This window comes from Puma concolor, chromosome B4 (genome assembly GCF_028749965.1).
Source record: "Puma concolor isolate L17-30 chromosome B4, mPumCon1.1.hap2, whole genome shotgun sequence".
In the NCBI taxonomy this organism is placed as follows: domain Eukaryota; kingdom Metazoa; phylum Chordata; class Mammalia; order Carnivora; family Felidae; genus Puma; species Puma concolor.
Window position 1 is genome coordinate 38,417,580 of NC_141673.1, and position 21,948 is coordinate 38,439,527.

The window sequence follows — 21,948 nt, forward strand, 5'->3', positions numbered from 1 at the left end:
AAACATCGTTATATTCAATGAGTTAAATAGGCATAAATAAAAAACCCTAGTACCAGAAAGACTTTGGACTTATTATATGTGCCATTGCCTGTGGCAGAATCAGAGTACAAGTTAATTATTATACTTATGATTTGCAGGATAACTGGTAATGTAAAAAAATGCAAATAAGACTGAGGAAAAATTATTCATATTTCAGGTTTCTGTCTCTCAAAGTCTTTTTTCGTTTTTTTGGAAAGAAATAAAAAATAATTAGAATTGACTTTTTGTATTTTTTTTTTTAATTTTTTTTTTTTCAACATTTTTATTTATTTTTGGGACAGAGAGAGACAGAGCATGAACGGGGGAGGGGCAGAGAGAGAGGGAGACACAGAATCGGAAACAGGCTCCAGGCTCTGAGCCATCAGCCCAGAGCCTGACGCGGGGCTCGAACTCACAGACCGCGAGATCGTGACCTGGCTGAAGTCGGACGCTTAACCGACTGCGCCACCCAGGCGCCCCGACTTTTTGTATTTTTATTTCATCTTTAATTTTCTAACATCCAACTCTGAATTAGTAACTCTTCATTTCATTCTGATGCGAGTGATTTTTATTGTAGATGCTACAATACAATGTTTTTTCTTATCTGCATTGTATTGGTACACTTCATTGTATGACGGACACAAAGTAGTTCATAAAAAGGTTCATTACATTTCTGTTAATTAGATTATCTTTCACAACCTGACTGTCAGAGGCCCTCTTTAGGTTTTTCTTTTACTCCAGATTAAATAGCTTTTTTCCCCCCAAATATACACCATGTCTGTTCTCCCATCCCTGGTTTTGCTCTCCTGCTTCTGGGAATGCCCTTCTCCCTATCACTGTCTTTTGTAAACCTAATGTTATTCTAGACCCAGTTCCGTCATCAAATCATTCATTCTTTGCACAGCACTTAGTCACTAATTGATCTCTTTCGTGTTTGTTTATTACTCTGTTTATTGTCTTTCTCTCTCCTGCAGAATATAAACCAAGTGAGAATAATTGTTTACTGCAATATCCCAGTGCCTAGAACAGTGCCTAGTATATAGCAAGTGCATTAAGCATTTGTTAAATGAACAAAGTAATAATCAAAACAGATCCAAAGATTAAATAAACTTAGTAACATTCTATATTTATGATGACTAAAAAAACAAAAACATTTACATTCCAAAGTATAGTTTGGCACTTCATCTTAATCTAGTGTTATTTTGACAAAGCTGTGAGAATCAAGGAAGATAATGTGATATCTTGAATAAGTCAAAAATAATTTCTAACACCTAAGGTTGAAAGAACTCCAGTTTCAAGGTGCTATTTTCCTCATATGAAACTGTGTTTATTATACTCCATTTATAATCTAACTAAACTCATTTTCTTGGTATACTAATTCTTCATGCAAACACTCACCTGGTTTTGTCATATAATTCAAAAAGATTCAATTAAGTGAAACAGACCTTAACATAGGTTTGAAATACTTTTTTAGAAAAAACAGATTTTATATTTCAAAGTAGGTAGTCATTTTAATATTAATCTATATGGATATAGAATGGATTCAGGATCACACTTCTTTTCTCCTTTGACCTAAATTTCTTCCATGCATTCCTCTCTTTGAGGATAACTCAAGCATAACAAAAAGAGAGAAGAGATATTTTATACATACATTACATATATATATATATGTTACATATATATAAACTACATATATATTATACATATTACATATATATTATACATATTACATAATTACAAATATAATATAAAAGGCTGAATTCCCTAAATCTTCAGTAATACAAAATGAGGTGTAATATTTCTTAGCAGAAAGCACAGGAGCTCTTGAACCCCGGTGCTACTATTCTTAAGCAAGGTGCTTAACCCCTCTGCTCTCAGTTTACTTATCTATAAAATGGGATAACAATACCTACTTTTTTGGACTAAAAAGAGGAGAGAAACCAACCTGGCACTAAGCCTAGCATATAGTAAGTGCTCAATAATCATTTATTGAATTAATGAATTCCACTGAAAACATAGTTACCACACATATACTATACATGATTTAATGAAAGACTGTAGTGATTGTGTAACCCAATAGCTAAGGTACAAGTGTAATTACAGGTGTTTTACAATTCCCTGAGTAATACACAATCAACAAAGCAAAAAAACATATGAATAGATCAAATATATTGACCTTGATGAAATGCTATGGTTAGTATAGTAGTGATCCAGGCAATTATTCATGAGACCTAAGTATGATCACATCTACTGAAGCAAAAGAAGAGGATAAGGAACTTTTCTTATGTGTCTGCATGTCTTAAGCAGACACTCACAAATACTATTGGAGATAGTTATTCATATTCTATAAAAAATAAATCTTAACAGATAATGCAGTGTTTGCTGTTAATTTTCTACACCTACATACACATAAGCTAAGACACTGAACTTGTCCCTACTAGAAATAATAACTAATGAATATATGGTGATTTGTGCTTTCTCTTACTTTTTCTTTTAATCCTTACAAAAGCCCTACAGGGTCAACATAGAGAATGATAGAGCAAATTTTCAATTAGGGAGCTCAAGTTATAAGTATAGAAACACGTTATAAAATGTTTGGTGCTGGGGATATATCAGAAAACAAAAAGACAAAAAACCTAATTTTATAGACCTTACAATCTGGGATTTGTGTGGAAATTGGTACAATTATGGCTTTTAGACTTATGAATAAAACCACTCAAACGCATATTCATAATAAACTATGTTGTTAAAAGAGCTACATTAGTGACCAAGAGATTTGTATGTTCTTTTCATCTTCAATTATTGAATGAGGTTGGATATTTGTGCAAATCCACAGAACATACTCTACTGTTTATTGTGCACAATTAAACTTTTCTCTGTTGTTTGATTTAAGGGATGTGAATAATGATAACCATAGTTGTTGCTTCGTCCTGTCCTTTCTATGCTGCTTGGAGCACTTACTTCATGGAATTCTCACAGCTTGCTCATTTTTTGTCTCCCAACTTGGACTGAGCACTGTCCAGGGAGAGGGCCAACTCTCTTTAATCTCTGCATGGCCAGCACCCAGCATAGTGCTTGCTGGACAGTTCATGTGGGATGTATGTTTGTTGTATGAGTAAATGTATACATACTTTACTGTTTCCAAAGCATGCTTACATGCAGAGTATCATCAGACCTTCACAAAACTCAGTTTGATTGCAGGGTAGAATTACTTCTCTCATTTTACAGAATCTCAGTGAAATGGAAGGTTATTAATTCCTTTGTTTGACAGATGAGGGAAGGGGATCAGTGAGAGATTACATGATTTCTGAAGAGCACATAACTAAGACTTGAATTTCAAGATCAGGGTTCTTTCTTAAACACTAAGTGAAAACACAGGCATTTTGAACTACTATTTTAAGTATGTCTTTAGGATCTATTTGGTGTGTGGCCAGTCATCTTTGACTTGTTCGAATCATTGGTGAAATCTTGCTTTTTTTTTTTTTTTTAAATGTAGAAAATGGGATAGAAAAGATCTTCAGAAACCAGTGGTTTCTATAATCCGAAGACAATGAAGTAGATAATATGCAAATATTTTGCTATAAAACAGTGTCTGCCTCTAAGAGTAGATTGCTAGCCAAAACAATTCTGCTTTGTCATAGGGAAGGGGATGGAGACAGCCTTGTCATTTTCAATCCTGAACCCACAGTCATCACCATTCTGCTTATATAAGATTTCTATATGCTCCTTATTTTCTTGATCAGAAAGTGAAAGTCCCGACAGTGGCAGGATAGTGAAAACAGTCTGTTGGGGTGAAGGGGTCACAGTCAGTATTTGAAGGTTCTAGTCATGGAATCTTTATCAACTGACTCTAAAATGACCCTTTTAATAGCATCATCTCCCCCTAGACCACAGGCTACATGAAGGCAGGAACTGTCCTGAACCCCCAAGTCAGACCATGGCACAGGGCATGGAACACTCCTAGCTAATTTCCTGTCACACATGCTAATTAATCAGTAAGTGGCAACTCTCAGTAACCACTGACTGACTATAAATTAACCCGACAAACTGCTAGGTACTTGGTACATGTTCTTCAAACGGAGTGATAGAAATTTCCCTTTGTGTTTTTTGATTCAAAATCATTTTTAAGAAGTTTGTGTTTAAAGTAAGTAATTTTCTAGGCAATACACTCAGGTCCTTAATGGAGACCTAATGATGGAACCCTGGCCTTAAGTGAGTTATCTTATATACTGTTACAAATCAACATTCCAAAGGGGGGGGGGGTACTTTAACAGAAATTAACAGCAACTATAATGAAATCCCAACATTTCTGAACTAGAAGCATTTTGTCTCTAAGGGATGGGATTACCGGATTGACAAATTCTCCGAATCTGAAAAAAAAAAAAAAAATCCATCTCTCCAACTCCCTCCCTCTCCTCCCCATCCCCTTTCACTCCGCCTCCCCCCTTCTCCCCCCCCCCCCCCCCCCCCCGGCACACCTACACTCTGACCATTTTTATTTGAGTGGAAAGTTGAAAGCGAACACCACACCGGCTGCACCCATCCGGCGCTCGTTGGGGTGGCATAGCAAAGTTCTAGGGCAGAGCCTTCCTGCCCGGAGCCCGCGATGCAGCCGCCTTCCGATACCTGCTCAGCTTCACGCCGCAACTGAAGGTCCGCCCGCCGCGGAACAGTTGCGTCTCCATCTGGCTGCCAACCCACCCAAGCTTTCTTCTCCTCCACCACCACCACCTTCCCTCCTTCCCCCCGCCTCCCCCTCCTTTCCGTCTTCCCTCTCCACCCCCGCCCCCAATCTCCTCCTCTTTTTCTCACTACAAGCGGTTGCTGATGCTGAAGCCGAGCGTCACTTCGGCTCCCACGGCAGACATGGCGACATTGACAGTGGTCCAGCCGCTCACTCTGGACAGAGGTAAGGGAGCGGCTCGCCCGCCAGCCCACTGCGTCCCCTCTGCCTGCCCCTCTGCCCCTGCCAACTCCCACCGGGACAGCCGGACGCGCTCCAGCAGGGGCTGCGGGGCGGGCGAAAACGAGCGAAAACGAGCGTAGAAGGCGTTCGCGCCAGGAGCAGGACACTTTCTTCCCCTTTCTCTGCCCGCCACGTCCCCACTGCCCCCGCACGCTGCACTCGCCGGGCCGAGGGATGCCTTCGTCGGGCTCTGGCGCCCCCGCCGCCACTCCCAGCCCCTCGCCGGGTCGCCTAGGGGCCGCCGGCTTTGTTGGAGCTGAGGCGCAGGGACCGGTAGGCGCCCGGGCTCGGGGCTGGAGAGGGGCAGGGAGGAAGCTCGCCGTGCCGGGCGAGGGCGCCTGCAGCCGGAGACCAGGGAAGCCTGGCGAGAGAGCCGCCTGCTAACCAGCGCGGCCCGGGGAAGGCGGGGGGGGGGGGAAGGGGAGGGGGGGGTCCAGGAGGGAGGAAGTTTGTCCGGGCGCCGGGGAGGACGAAGGTCGGTCCGGCTGCGGGTGCTCAGGCGGCCGCCCGGGGGCGGAGGAGGCGCACCCGGGGTGGCCTGTGCCGGGGCGCACGGCTGCCGGGCTGCGGCTGCGGGGAGTCGCCCTCGGCCGAAAGGGCAACGCGGGGCGCGGGCAGCAGTGGCCGGGCTAGGGGCGCAGCGTCGCTGCAGCGGAGCCCGACTCTGCTCGGCTTCGTGCTCCGAAGGTGGCCGGGGTGTCCTCTGCCCCCGCCACCCGCAGCTCTCCGGTGGTGGCAACTCAGTTTCTCCTGCCCCAGCCAGCCTGGTTTCTCTCCCAGCCCGGGCGCCAGCGCGATGCCGGGGCTGCGGAAGGCGCCGGGACGCTGCGCAGGCTGGGTTGAAATTCAACTTCTGACCCGCGACCCTCGGCGCCCTGCTCTCTGACTTGAATGGGGGAAGCAGTGTTTGCTTCCCCCCAGAGCCTTGCCAAGCCTAAGGCTAGAAGGCTCCGCTGCGCTGGGGGCCTCTCTGGAGCGCGCGTGCGAGGTTATACCTGTGCCTGTGTGTTCAGGTTTCCTTTCTGGCTTCCGACGTCTAGTTATGTTGGCGCTGGAGTCCCACGACGCCGCCGCAGCGGAGGACACCTGCTCGTCCCGGTCCGCAGCGGCCGGATTTAGGACCCTGGGCGGCCATTTGGAGATGGTGTGCTCAGTCGAAGATGATTTAGTCCGATGTGCCTCTAAAAATATTCTTCTAGCAGATTAAACTGGACTGTGGAGCAAAGCAAAAGAGCATCCTGCTGCGAGTACAGTGCAAAGCCGGTGAACTCAGTAGGGCTTTAATTTGGAGAGACTGAGGATGACTTTAACGCAATCTGTTGGCGCCAGAACAGATATTATGTGGTGCCCATAGCAACCTTACTTGGGGTAAGAGTTGAAAAATTAGCCAAAAAAAAAAAAAAAAAAAAAGTAATAATTGATTTTGTGTTGGGAAATGTTGATTTGCAAGTTAGTAAATTAATAACAGTACTTAAAGAGCTCAGAAATGCACTCTATAATCCATGAATGCACCCCAGTATCATCATCTATACTAAGCAGGATAAATCCATTGCCACTAAGCGCGGAACAGATGGCGAGCTATTAGAAATTATAGATTTCCCATGAATTTCTGTTTTAATGTAATGGGCTCTTATATTGTCCCATTACTAAATCAGTCTTTAAACATCCCAAGTAAAACGACTACATTGGGAGAAAAAACAAACTCCAAGAAAACTGCATACCTGGGCAATTTTACATATTGCTACCGCTGAAAATATTTCACTTTTTGGATTTTATCCTGACCCTTAGATTCCTTACTCAGTTGTGGAGAAGAACTGCAGTCAGACCTAGATCTATTCTTAAAGTTTGTTCTTGTTCACAGCCAGACAGTACCTGTCCTTTCCAGTGTGATTAGGTCCGTTTAGTAAGTAGCTCAAGAGGCAAAATGAGGCTGTGGATGTAACTGAATAAATTAACTAGAAGCTAACTGCAAAGTATGTAATTAACGGATGATGGGTTATTGACATCATTGCTGTGCATGAAGTCAAATATTTTTCCCATACCTTATTAAAATGTGATTAATTAATTGATTAATAGCATCATTAAACCAATGAAAGAAGGGGTTCTGAAAATGTTCCTACAAAAAAACCAAAGTCTTTTTAAAAAGGCAGCATAATAATATGTACGTTGGTCCCATCTAGTTATAACTGTCATACTTACATTGGATGGCTTGGTTAGCATCTTTGGGCATCAGTTCTTTTGGGGGGAGCAGGGGGGTTGTTTGTTTGTTTTGTTTTGGTTTGGTTTTTTTTGCTCCATAAGGAATTTAGATGAGATGATTCTGACACTGTGCAGCTTTAACAGTCTATAATTCGATTAGTTGCAATCAGAACTCAGTGTCTGGTCATCTACTGCAAGGTTTTCCAGATTACTCCCTCTCCCAGGTTGTTGCGGTGCCCTTTGATGTGCTTGGAGGTCACTCACTGATTTGGCCCTATCAAAGCATTTCTCACATGCTGATGATGTATCTGTCTCCTTACTGAATGGTGCTCCTTGAGGGAAGAGACCATTTCTAAAATCATCTTGGTATTCTCTGTGCCTGTCATAGTTCCTGATGCACAGTAGATCAAAAATTAATGTAAGTTAGTGTAAGTGAACTAAGGACTGCAGTGATTTAAGCAATGTTAAAAGATAGGGATTTAGTAGTGAACCAAGGTACAGTTCATAGATTTGCAATATTTTGGCCCTGGGAAAGATGGCAGGAAGAACACAGGCCAATGATTCTTAACCTTTCTTTTCCGTTGTGTGCTTGTTGGATTCCAATCAGTAACCATAGCTCACCAAAGTTATGATTAATAACCAAGAGGAGTTGGGGCAGGTGGGCAAAGGAGAAGAAGGAAAGAAGATGCTTGACCAGACCTTCCAAGGGCATCTCAGCAAACCTAAAGCATGAATCCATAGTTTGATTTTTTTCTAGCATCTTTCCTTTTCAAGTGAAAAATATTGAAGAAGCAATGATAAGTATTTTCAAGGTTACTCTACTAGTGAGTGGGACATTTTATGCTAAAATTTAGATTTTCTTGTTTGATGCCCTTTGGCACCATAAACTGATTTATCTGGAATCTTCAGGGCAAAGGTTTTAATTAAAGAAATCAAACCTACGATTGAAATTAAGATTTACTCCTCCCAGAATTTAAAAGATACTATCTGAAAGCAAGATGCTCAGAGGTCTGCACTAGCTTCTTGGATCTTATTTGGGAAGAAAGCCTTTGCCAAGATCAGACTGGGCCCTGGAAGGGATGAACAGAGTTACTTAAGGTTTTCACCACTCTGTGCATATTCCAAACTCTTTTCCACCTGTCATTAAGACCTCAGATTAACCCTGTGTAGGCCTCTGGGTGGCTATGAGCCAGAGTAGGCTCCTGTTCACTCTGGTCCCAGTACTTTGGATTCTTCACTAACCCATTGAGTGCCTGGTATAAGCCAGACCCTACTGTGGAATTGGTTAATACAGTGGTAAGCTAAACAGACATATTCTAGTCTCTGTGGCAATTAGAGCCCATGCGGGGAGAGAGATTAATACACACACATACACCCGCACACACACGTACACAATTTACTCATTCAATAAATATTCATTCCTTGAATGTATGTATCATATATGTGTGTATATATATATATATATTTATATATATATGATAATAATATACTATAGAAATGCCAGAAACAAAGTTTCTGCTTTCCTGGTCCTTAAGAGCGTAGTGGGGGGTAATAGATAATAAATAAGGGATTAATTAATTAATTCAGCAAGTAAGTATTAAGTGTCAGCCTTATGGAAAGCACTGTTTTCAGGTTTGTGGCTAATGAACATAAGAGATAAAGTCTAATGGAGTTTATACACTAATGAGTGAGTCACTCACAGAACATATACACATAAAACTGTAAGTGCCACGAAGAAAAAATAAGACTGGGTCAGGGACAGTGGCAGGGGCTGCTGTTGTGCATATGATAGTCAAGAAAGGTCCTCCTTCCTAAATGGATGATGCTTGAGAAAAGATCCAAAGGAAATGAAGCAAACTTTGCAGATGTCTTGGGGAATGCACTCTGGAGAAGGAGGTCACGTGTGCAATCTGGGAAAACAAGGAAGTCAACGTGGAAATGGGAGCACAGGGAAGACTGGTGGAAAATGAATGTGTGAAGTTGGTGGCCAGGGGTCAGATGATGTATTTTATGATTAGGATTTTAGATTGGGGTTGAAAGCATGAAGTACTATGAAGACAATGGAAATGACAAAAGGATGGAGACTAATGGGGGAGGACCTATTTATTTAGATTGCGCTGGTCAAGGTAAGCTCCATGAGAAAGGAAAATTTAAACTGAGTTCTGATATATTAATAAGATTCTTAGGAACGGCATTCTGGATAATTCTGGATAAAGGGAAGAAGACCCTAAAAGCAACTAGTACGTGTATATCTTGACTACCATCCCATTAATACATCTATAACCAAACATATAATCAAAAAGAAAAATTACCAAGAAGTAATAGCACTCTAGGTATTCATCCTAGGATAGGAATATGGTTTCAAGTATACTAAGAGAAATCTATAGATCAGCTTTTGCTTCTTATTACTAGGCTAAAATATCATATAATTAAACTTTCAAAGGCATACCGAACACTGTAATTTACATGTCACTATGCATAAATCTACATGTCGAACCCAAGTGGTCGTAATATGAGATATAGTTGCTTTTAGTCTAGTATTTTATATTAGTGATATAGGAAGTAGTGCCTATAACTTACCCTTGTGGCAAAGAGGAGAGGCTGATAAGGAGATTAGTATGGAGTCTTCTCTGCCAGAGTTTAAGATGTTTATAGCAATTCTTCCCTTCACCAGAGGTTAGTTTGCCCCATTATAATCTCTAAAACCAGGAATGACCTTCAGCTAAACTCAAGAGAACAAAGCAGGATGCAATCTACGATACTTAACACTTTTGTAACAACACAGGAATACTTCACTACATTCAAGACTCCATGGATTTAGGTACTTTCTTAAATATAGTAGTTCAGACTCTCCTTCACTCTCCATCTCAAGGTTGGAAAAGGAAATACAACAGAATTCTTCAAAATTTCACATCTGTGTAACTTCTCCCTCTAACTTTAATCAGAGGGAGGTTTTTTTTTTTAAATCATCATTCATAAACAAATAATACAAAACCAGGTCTTGGAGAAATAGGGATAAATAAAGCAATTGCTAGGAGTAATTAAAATTATCTAATTTTAAATATTTGAGACTTTGTTAATGACACAATTGATAGTTTATAATCTGTATTAGGTGCCTATGTAAAATAAAATGTTGTCAGTCATCGAACTTTTTTCTGTGAGTTAAATACAACTTGGTTAAGTCACAAAAGTATAAATGGAAATCTTGATTCCTGGCTTCTAAAAAGAATTTTAATCTAAGATATTGATTAAACAAATCTTGATGTGTTTTCCCTTTTAAAAAAATAAAACTTTTAGTCCTTCAGAAATTCTAATATAAAACCTAAAACCAAGAGCTTATATTTTGTGGGTTTCAACCTTATGGGGGAAAAAAAACCGAAATTGAACGCAAATGAAAATCTCATGGGCACCACACTTTTCATGGAATTTGTGATACATTAAAATTTTTTTTTCTTTTCTTTTCACTTTTCAAGGCATGCAGAGCTTATTACTTTATATATCTCCCAATTCAAGCCTTGGGCAGCATATAGCTTTCTAATCGACTGTATTCACCAGTTTTTATAAAATCTATTATTTGCCTGAAAATTGCTTTTGCTCACAGTCCAAAGGGACTTGCCCCTTTTCTCTCTCCTTACTATTTTTTTTAACATGAGGAGAGATTAAGAAAGGAAAATAAAAATTAAATTAGTTCAGGATGCCTGAGTGGCTCAGTGGGTTAAGCATCTGACTCTAGATTTCAACTCAAGTGATGATTTCACGGTTCCACAGTTCTTGAGTTTGAGTCCTGTGTCAGGCTCTGCACTGACAGTGTGGAGCCTGCTTGGGATTCTCTCTCTCCTTTCTCTCTGTGCCTCCCCCCCACCTTGTTCTATTTCTCTCTCAAAATAAGTAAATAAAAATTTAAAAAAGTAAGTTATTTCTTCTGTTGCTTTAAAGATGTATACCCCAGTGATCATGATTGTGGAGAAAAAAAGAAGAGGGGTTGACTATATACGGCTCTTGTCCTAAAACCTTCTCACAGCAGCAGCCAGAATGTTTTAGTCTACAAACATTAAGTGCTTGCTTGATTTCTCATGTTTTCTGTGAGCTTCACTACCCATTAAAAAAAATACTTTCACTGAACTTTTTTTTTTGGCAAATCAATGTTTGAGTCTTTCATTCTGCACTATATAGTTACAGAACTATGAGGGATCACAACTAGGAGTTAACTATTAGTAAAGAAAAGGAAACATTGAGAGAGTAGCATCAAATGTATACTGGATCTTAGGGATGCAGTTCTAAGTGCAAAGCCAATAGAGAGTTCTTTTCTTAGTCTTGACATCTGTCGATTAGGATACAGTCTTCGTCAGATCAGAGACCATGCTGGATTTGTTTATGTAGAGCCCAACACATTGTCCGGCACATAGTTGGCACACCCTTAATATTTGTTGATTGAATGAGTGAATGCAATTGACCTAGCTGGACTCGTTATCATGGACACATTTTTAGTGCTTAAAAAACAAAGCCTTCCAACCTATAATAATATGAAAGGGATGACTACCTTACTTTATCACTTTGTTTCTATGCTTATGTGTAACAAACTCCTAAGAGTGACAGCTTTCCCCGGCCAAGAAAGGATGTGAAGTGATGGTATTGATATCATAGCCTACTTCCATTGCTCACCTCCACCCACTATTTTAACTTGTTATTTGAACCACATAAACTAAGGCCAAAATACAACTGAAAAGCAACCCCCATCCAAAAAAAAAAAGTGTGTGTGTGTGTGTGTGTGTGTGTGTGTGTGTGTGTGTGTGTGAGGGGGAGAGGTCTAGCAGAATTTCCTCTACACACACACACAAACACACACAAGCTACACTGCCTCATCCTTTTTTAAAAAATTACAAATGGATGAATGAGAAAGCTGTGTCTTGATAAAGCAGTTAAAATGGATTTAATTTGAAATCACTCTGTGTTGGCAAGTGAGCACACATTTTAAAAGTCATATTGATTACATCAATGATTTACTAATGGTTTAAGTGATAGACAAGTTGTTTTATGATAGAATTTTACCACCGTTATGTGCTAGCTGAATTTGAAGACTGGTCTTATAAAATATAAATATGCCCAAGGATTACTTGCAAAAAAGTTATGTTGAATTGAAACTTATTTTGAAGTTATACTCGGATAGTTATCTGTATTGGACAGAAAACTATAGCTTCTTTTTTAAACTGATGGTAATTTCCCACAGAAATAATGTGGCTATTTCAGGTCCAGCCAGTTCTGCTGTTTTTGTTTACTTGCTCAGTGTGGTGATAGTTCTGATATTTCAGTATAAAATCTGTGGTTTTTTTCCTACCAAAGAATTATCTGTAATCAAAAAAGGATAGGATAATGGGAATCCAAAGTGACAGTACAAGTTAAGCCCCCAATTTATACGGGGAAGAAAACCATTAAATTACAGCTGAATCTATTTAATAATAATAAGAGAGGTGGGGAATATGGCTGAGAGACTCCTGAAAGAGATCTTGGAGAAAAATTGGGGAAGAGCAGTAATTGCTGATGGACAAATATCCTGGGTTCCAAAAAGGTGAGAAAAGTGTCTTAGGAGACTACCGTTCAATCTACTGTTTTTGCTTTCTGGCAAAAAAAGAAAAAAACTCTAATGATATTGATAAAAGAATGGGATATTGGCACTTATAAAAGAAAGTGGTGATCCCACAGAGCCTACATGGGATCACTAAGAATAGATCTTGTCGAATTTCAAGTGTGTGCTATGGCCCTACCATCCTCATGACACCCATGACATCACAACTTTTATAGAAGCCTTGTAGAAAATGTAGAAATACGTCAAGTGGATGATTGCACTTTTGGATTTCTAGTGGTTGAAACACTACTACAAGGCAGTTTGCTTCTCTGTCCTATTCGACATTGTTACTGATATTTTGGATGAGAGTCCCTAGAAGATTTATGTAGGTGACATAGAACTAGGAGGAATAGCAAATTATCTGAGAAACCCTATCAATATTCTAAAATTATACCTAGCTGGAATAGCAGGTTACAATATAAGAGAAAAATATAGGGACAGTGAATATAGCCTCCATTCATTCATTCATTCATTCATTCCACTGGGAAAAAAGGAGCCAGCCTTGACTATTTATTGCTCTTGGTTAGACTGTCCAGTGAATACTGCCCCACTAGACTCCACTCAGTTACTTTGAAAACCACAGACGGGCCATGTCATCATGACTCAGTCCTGGGCTGGAGTTAGGGGTGGTGTCAAATGGCAAAGATGCATTCCACAGCCCACCTGCCTGATTTTGAAGCCCTGCTTTTCTGTTTACTAGCTCTGCAAACTTCCAAGGTTGCTAGACCGCTTTGAATCTCCATTGTCTTATCTGTAAAATGGCAAATGACAAAAATAGCGCTAACTCCATGAAATGTTGGCTTTAAATGAGTTAATATGTATGAAGTAGTTAGAACAGGTCATCCTAGGAACCACTCGACAATGATAATTATTTCTTCCTTGAGTCCTGGAAGTTCTGTACTCCCACCCTACTGCCAAGGGGCATAGACAGAAGATATTTCTTGTCTTCAGGCTATACTAAGAGGTAGAAATTATTTATTTTGGTATTCTCTAGAAGCAAGATGCATTTGGAAGTGCCTGGAGGTTGAAACCAAAAGTTTCCTCATTTGCCGACTTCCTCTCCCCAGATCACTTCTTTCTTGATGCTTAAATGACACTTTTCTTCATAATTCTATTGGAGTACTTACCACACAGGATTAACTTTTCTTTTTCTTTTACACTGCTGTCACCCTAACAACATGAGTTATTTATCTTTGTGTACCCGTTGCCTATCACAGTGTATTAAATAAATCACTGGTTTGTCTTCACATGTTGCATAGTTTTGTGGGGGGATAAGATTAGGTAAATGAGCTGGTGGCACAAGATGATAGCTTTTTATTCAAGAAAAATTCCCTACACCTATTCTGCCCAAAATTCAAATGAGTGCCTTCCAGGAATCAGTGAAAATCCTTTTACTGGATTATTGGAAATGTACAGACAAAAGTTGAATGACAAACTGGAAAAGCTACAGAGTGACTTTAAGATTCAGTAATAGCTTAAGACAGGGATTTGAGTTTATGTAGATGTTCATTGTTTATGTTTGATTTGATTTAATTTTTTTTTTTCAACGTTTATTTATTTCTGGGACAGAGAGAGACAGAGCATGAACGGGGGAGGGGCAGAGAGAGAGGGAGACACAGAATCGGAAACAGGCTCCAGGCTCTGAGCCATGTTTGATTTGATTTATATGCTGATATCAAACAAATATGCATTAAATAGTTGACTGGGGAAAATACAACCGAAAACGACTTTTTAACTCCTTTTTAGGGCTATTTAATTATTAGGCATCACAAAATGCTGAAAAACATACATGTGCCCCTCAGAGGTGTGAGCTCTGGTCCAGATGCCTGGGTTCAAATTCTACTTATCCTTGCCTCCTCCTTGGTATGTAAACTTGGCCTGTTGCTACCCTCTCTGTATTTGAGTTTTCACCTGTAAAATTGAAAATAGTATTTCTTTACCTCCTGAGATTGCTATAAAAATGAACTGGGAAAACATATGCAAGTGCTTAGAACTTCCAGGTCCATACAAGTGCTCAATACTGATTGATTATTCCCCACCTCTTCTCCCCAGGGCATGCATTTCCCCCAGTGCAATAAATGGGAAGTGCACAAGCTTCAGTTTCAGACACATAGAGGTTTGAATTGCAATTCTGCCACTTACTATCCGTGGACACTTAAAATATTGCTTATTCTCTCCACATCTTAGTTCTCTCATTCTTAATGCAGGGATGACATTCACTTTGTGTGGGGATACAGTCCTTTGATTCTTCCTTCACTTAGTCATTCAAAGAGGAGTGAATGAGAGTCTACTTTGTGCCTGGTAGCAAGTCAAGGGCTAGAGGTAGAGCTTGCAGTCTAGGGAAGATGGACATTAAGCAGATGACTTATGATAACATAATTTAAGGATTATAATAATAGCTCACACATTGAGCATTTACTACATTACACTGCATCACATTACATAGACTACTACACAGCCAGGCGTTGCGCGTAGATCTCGTCTTTTTTTTTTTTTTTAATGTTTATTTATTATTGAGAGACAGAGAGACACAGAGTGTGAGCAGGGGAGGTGGGGGGGGAGGGAGACACAGAATCCGAAGCAGGCTGTAGGCTCTGAGCTGTCAGCACAGAGCCCGATGCGGGGCTCGAACTCACTATCTGCGAGATCATGACCTGAGCTGAAGTCAGTCGCCCAACCAACTGAGCTACCCAGGTGCCCCACGCATAGATCTCTTCTTATTTCATTCCAGTTAGTCGTCAAAATGAGCCTTTGAGGCAGATGCTATTAGTATTTTGAAGATGTGGGAATTGGAGCCTTAAGAGGCTAAATAAAGTGATCGAGGCTCAGGCTGGTTTATTCTTGAGGCCTTCAGCTTACTCACTATGCTACACTGGAGAGAGCAAGGGCGTAGGTGTGTAACAGGGTCTGTATCAAGCTTGGAGGAATTTGAACTTACTTCTAAGGGACAGAAGATGCAGAGGTGCTTGTAAAGTCTTCAGGAGACAAACAGACAGAAGGCACACCAGGAGAGCATGTGACCCTGGACTAAAGAGAAATGACTTTCTCCAATGCTCGCAAAAAGAACCTTATACTAATGTTGGTAAAGATTAACGTAAGTGATATTTAAAATTTTTTTTAACTTTTATTTTTATTTTTGAGAGACAGAGAGCATGAATGCAGGAGGAGCAGAGAGAGAGGGAGACACAATGTGAAGCAGGTTCCAGGCTCTGAGCTGTGCAGCACAGAGCCCGACGCGAGGCTGGAACCCACAAACTGAGATCATGACCTGAGCCGAAGTCGGAAGCTTAACCGACTGAGTCACCCATGCGACCCTAAGTGATATATTTTACAAGTTTAGCACAATTATTATAAATTAGCAAGTGTTTAATAAATGGTTGTGCTTACTGTTGATTTCTTAATACTGAAGAGCAAAATACTCATAAATTCTAGTATCATGAAGTACTAGCAATATTCTGTTCCTTCCCATGTTGTGCCAGTGAACCAAGAGAAAATGACTGTGGCATTCAGATTACCTTTCAGTGACCTATATTGCATTGCCAAAATTTCTTTAATAGACATAGAATTTTGACAGGCTCTTATAAGCGAGTGATAATAGTGTCCCAAATCCCCTTTCCTTACAGTCCTTGCTTCTAAGTGGGATTAGTGAGAGGAATTTGGGAATATAGTAGGACCTAAATTTCAGACCCAAAGAAAATTGTGACTTCTTTTTCTTCTTCCAAATTAGCTTTAAATATCTTGAAGATTATAAATACTCTCTGCTTACTCATTATTATTAAAATGCATGCACTGAGGTTTTAATATGGATTCCAGTGGTGCAAGTAATGCTGTATTTGCTTAGCATTAAATGTGAAAGAGATGTTCCATCTAAATAAAACTTAACAAATAGCTGAAGTTTATTCCTTGAGGCCCCAAACTTACTAATTTTTAACCTAAAAATTCATTTACTTTCCTTCTTTGGTACAGTGTATGTTCTCCAGAAAGTGGGATTTTTATAAAGGAATTGTGGAAGATAAAACAAAGAAGTCAGTGAGGCTTAATGCACATTACTGAAGAAATGATGAGGTACTTTTTGGCTGGCTCAAAGGGAAATTCTGCGTCTCTCCTGCTTCTCAGACCTATTTTAGTTAGTTGAGGTTGACAGATAACCTGCCTCTGGATAAATGAACGATTCTGGATCACGTAGGCACTCATTTCTTCTCATGTCACACACTTTCCAAGCATTGCCAATTTGGCATCCAAATGATAACTGTAAATAGAAAAATATTAAGTTGGGCATACATTATGGACTGACTGTGTCTCTCCCCTTCTTATTTGTATGTTGAAGCCCTGGTCCCCAAGAAGATAATATTTGGACATGGGGACTTTGGAAGGTAATTAGATTTAGATGAGGTCATGAGCGTGGAGCCCCAAGATGGGATTATTGCCCTTATAAGAAGACATCTGAGTTTTCTCTTCACTGATTGAGTATACACATCCAGAAGGCAGAGGCTGCAAGCCAGCAAGTGAACTGAAGGAACGGAATCTGCTGGCACCTTGATCTTGAACGTCGCAGCCTCTAGAAATATGAGAAATAAATACCTTTTAAGCCACCTATTCTATGCTATTTTGTGATATCTAAGTCATTGCATTGACTATATTGACGATACCTATAGTCACTCTGAACTAAAACAGTGTAACATTCACCCCACGGTCTTGGCCTTAGCAACCCTCTGTCCTAGCAGCTAAACGAACTAGCCATAGGCAAGATGTGTTGTACATAGACACACACTAAAGCATGCCTAGTTTCCTACCTAATTCCATTTTCTCCCCTCTCCGGGTTTAGAAACCTCTGTTTTACATGTACTAACAAGCTTTCAAAGCGTCTTCTCTGGGATTGCTCTCCATTGTTTTCAGGGCTTGAAAAGAAAATACATTTCATTTATCTTTCTTAAAAGTTTCTCTGGAATATTTTTCAAGAGGAGATTTTCTATTTGCAAATTATATCTTTTCCAAATGTAAAGGATCGCTCACTAATGTTGTCTTATATTCAAATAATACTTTACCGATCTGTTATTGATGCAGGCCTTTGCTTATCTTGCTGTTACCTTCCTTTTTCTATCTGTGGTTGTAGGCCCTAGGGTGTATAGTATACGTCTTTAATTTAACATAGTTGTGCTTCAAACAATATACCTCGCTGCTCGCTCCCATCTTTTGTGCTATTGTTGTGCCCATGTTGGAAACCAATGATTCACAGCTACTAATTTTGCTTTGAACCAGGGGTCACAGGCTATAGCCCCCCAATCCCATCCAGCCTATGAGCTAAGATTGTATTTTTTTTACATTTTTAAATGGTTAGAAAACTCAAAAGAATATTTTGATGGATGAAGATTCTATTAAATTCAAATTTCAGTGCCTATAAGTAAAGTTGTATGGGAACACATCCATGGTCATGCATTTACATTTTGTCCATGGCTGTTTTCTAGCTACAGAGGCAATGTTGAGAGTTGAGGAGCTGTGACAGACCATTTGGCCTATAAAGCCCACACTGCTTACTATCCGATTCTCTACAGAAAATGCTTGCTGACCTCTGATTTTAGAGCATTAAAAAAATGGAGAAGAGAACATGTGTTTTGTATTTACCTTCAATTTAAACATTTGAGCGTCTTCACCCTCAGCTTTTAGTCTTCTCAGTCTTAGTCACCTGTGTTCCAGAGGGTTCTTTCGTCTTGCTCTCTGCCTTCCCCCCAAGGGCAGACTGCTCTTGCTTGTTACTTGATACTTATTAGTCTAGGAGGTGGGGGGAGGAGAGGTTTCTCTGTTTTCCTGGCCCAGCCTCAGTCTCAGGAAGTCCCTATAACTAAGTCTCAAGAATGGGGCTTTCTCAGTGATAATGCCTGTCTTTGTTCTACAGACTAAAAATTGTGCCTTCATCATTGGAGGGTCTTATGTGGGAGAGTTCCTGGTGGTAGGGGATTCCTAATAGCATTCGCATAAGATCCTGGAACTAGGACTGTTTTTCCTCTTCTTTTTCCTCCCCCTCGTTGTGGAGGGTTTTTTTCTTTTACTTTCTCTTGGTTGTAATGGGTCGTCATTTCTGGTCCTCATCTTGGTCCATTCTTTCTCATGAGCTCCCAGTAAACATTTGTGGAAAAAAGCCAATGAATATTTGCCTGTGCTCATTCTCCCTCTCAGCTTGGAAGGGTTTCTATACACTTGCAGCTACTGTTTTGCAAAGTTAACTCATCCTGTGTGAGCTATAATTCATACTAACCTAGCTGAATAAGGAATTGTGTTCCCAGTTGGGAAGACAGGCTTTGCAAGCTTTTTTACAGCCTAGTTAATTTTTGGTACTGATTTGCACATCTGAGTATCTATTAGGTTAGGTAGACTGTCTTTATGTTGTTAGTCATATTTCACATTAAAATCTAATTTAGAGACTAATTTGACTGAATCTGTAATGTGGTAGACTGAGCTAACACAGAACCTCTCCCATTACAAGCATCAAGATGTGCCAGATAAAATCTAACAATTATAAAACTATCTATAGCTGAGATTGCAAGGGAGAAAGAATAATCTCCAGGTGCCAAAAATGAAAAGGGAGGTGAAGGCTAGAATGGTAGTGATTTTGAGCTGACATCTTGGTAGAAGTGAAGGGGAAGGGAGATGAAAAATGTGTCAAGTGGTTCTAGACTTAGAAATTCGGAACTGGGGGTGAGGTATTAGATATGCACTCCCATACCTTAACCTGTGTTACTAAGCTAGGATTCTAAATATACACTACGGAGTTGGTTTAGGAAATGTTCTCTCAAATTTACATAAAATGATTCTTAAGCTAGAACAAACTAGAGGAAGAAAATTGAAGACAGTACTCTTGAGAAACATCTAGCTACGCTGGTTTCTCATAAAACAAATAATCCCTGTCAGAGGTGCACTCACAGACATTAGAAACATATGAGAAGAGGGGCACCTGGGTGGCTCTGTTGGTTAAGCATTTGACTCTTGATTTCAGCTCAGCTCATGATCCCAGGGTCATGGGATCAAGCCCTGCATCAGGCTCCTTGCTGAGCTTGGAGCTGCTTGAGATTCTCTAGATTGCTCCCTTGGCCTTTCTGCCGCGCTCGTGCACGCTCTCCCTCTCTTTCTCTCTCTCTCTAAAAATAGCTAGCTAGCTAGCTAGATAAATAAATAAATAAGTAAGTAAATAAGTAAGTAAGTAAGTAAATAAATAAATAAATAAATAAAAAGAAACATGTGAGAAGAAACTAGAACCTTGGACTGAGTCAGTAGTCATGACAAATCATTAAGTGAATAAACCCTGCATTTCTGGCAGAGGGAACAGAAATTCGCAGAGAATAAGGTGTGTCTGAAAAATGAAAACAAGTTGATGTAGGAAAAAAAAAAATCAGAAAGAGACTATAAAATTAGCAATTTATAATTATTTTAAAAGTGTAGTTTAGAAGAATGGAAACTAAAAGGAAGGAATGTGGCCCTGAAAAAGTAATAGGTATGTTTGAGAAACATAATTGAAAAATATGAGAAAAGAATACTGAAAGAAGATTGTTTTAAAAATAAAATGACATTAAATGATATTAAAGTTCTGAAAAATTTGAAAACTTTTACTTATAAGACCATTATTGTGCATTCACATACAGGAAAAAAATTACTTACATAGGAACCTTTTCACTTTATCTGATGTTATAGGCTCAATTAGAAATTATTGGGGAATCTGAAAGGAAGTTCTTGTGGGTTACATATTAAACAAGCCAGGTACTGGGGGTGAGCCTTATGTTCGGTTTTGGTTTTCTGAGTATTAATCTGGTCATGCCATCCCTAGCGTTAAACTCTTCGGTGACTTCCCTTTGTCCAACATTCTTGCTATGTTTTATATGTTCTTAATTTTATTAATTGAGCATATGCCAAATATTTTATTCTGCACGACCTTTCCCTTTTGCTCTACGTCCCCAATGCCTGGAACAGTCCGGTACATTGTAGGTGTTTAATAAATAGTTGTTGAATGAACAGATAAACTCAAGGTCTTGGCAATGTTGTGCTTTGTGGGAAAGTTCTTCCTGTCTACCTCATCCCTTTTCCTGGCAAGAAATCTTTTCTTGTTCTCTCAGCCTTGTTTCCATCCCTGTTTTATGCTTCCAGAGCACCTTATAATGCCCGGTTATCACTCAATCATTCACTTAACAGATGGTTTTTGTGTGCTTGCTATGTCCCAATGCCTTCCTAGGCCCTGGGAATGCAGTCCAAAACAACAGATCATCCCAAGTCTTATGAAGTTTATATTCCAGTGAGGTTGGGGTGGGAAGGGACAGACAAGAAGTACGTAAACAAGTAAATACACAGTATTGCATTTAATTGTAAGTAACCTGAGGAAACATGAAGCAAGCTAAGGGGGAATGAGAGAGCCGAGGAACTAGGAGTGGCTCCTTTACATAGGAGACCACGGAGGTCCTCATGCATTAGATGTTTTTAAAGAGAATGAGGCATTGGCCCTGAGGACTACTGGGGGAAAGTGGTCCAGTTACAGGGAAAAGTAAGGGTAAATGCCTTGAGGCACTAATGTTCTAAAAGTATTGTGGGACAGCAATGAGTCCAGTGTGGTTGGAGCACGGTGAACAAGGGGAAGGGTGAACAAGATGAAGTCAGAGAGGGACTTGTTTGTTTGTTTGTTTTTAGTGATGTTTTATCAACCACGGGGATGGGCTTGGCCGAGGGGGAAGGGGATGGGTGTGGCTTCTGCCTTGCACATGGTCAAAGGAGCACCCCGCGTTGAAGGTGTAGCCCCAGGACCAGCCGCGAGATGGCGCCAGGCTGCACTGGCCGCTTGAGAATGTGCGGCCCCCGGCTGGGAGATGGGAGGCCGCCAGTGATTCTAGGGGACTCCAGGACCAGCCCTCTACAAGGCTGGTGGGCCTAAACTCCTTTCCTCAAACCTCAGAGGGGGTTCGCTCCACTTAAGGGATCCCGGTCCCCAGTTCTGGAATCCGTTTGAGGTACAGTTCGGTGGTCACAGCCTGGGACTGGGTCCAGCTCAGCCAACGCAGCAGAAGGTCAGCATCACCCACCTCCTTTACGTGCTGCTCGGACGGTCATTGTAGGGAGGGACCCACACAGCCCAGTCCCTACGACTGTGGCTGCTGAGGGCCACGTT

At 40.4% G+C, this 21,948-nt stretch overlaps 1 protein-coding gene across 1 annotated transcript in view; it reads left to right on the forward strand.

Moving 5' to 3' along the window:
* Window positions 1-4,496: 4,496 nt before the first annotated feature.
* LIN7A (lin-7 cell polarity scaffold A) overlaps window positions 4,497-21,948 on the forward strand; it is a 127,888-nt gene continuing 110,436 nt past the window's right edge. The window contains exon 1 of the mRNA XM_086712735.1: window positions 4,497-4,927. Within this exon, the coding sequence (XP_086568861.1) occupies window positions 4,846-4,927 (82 nt within the window). The 5' untranslated portion in view covers window positions 4,497-4,845. The remainder of the gene's footprint in view (window positions 4,928-21,948) is intronic.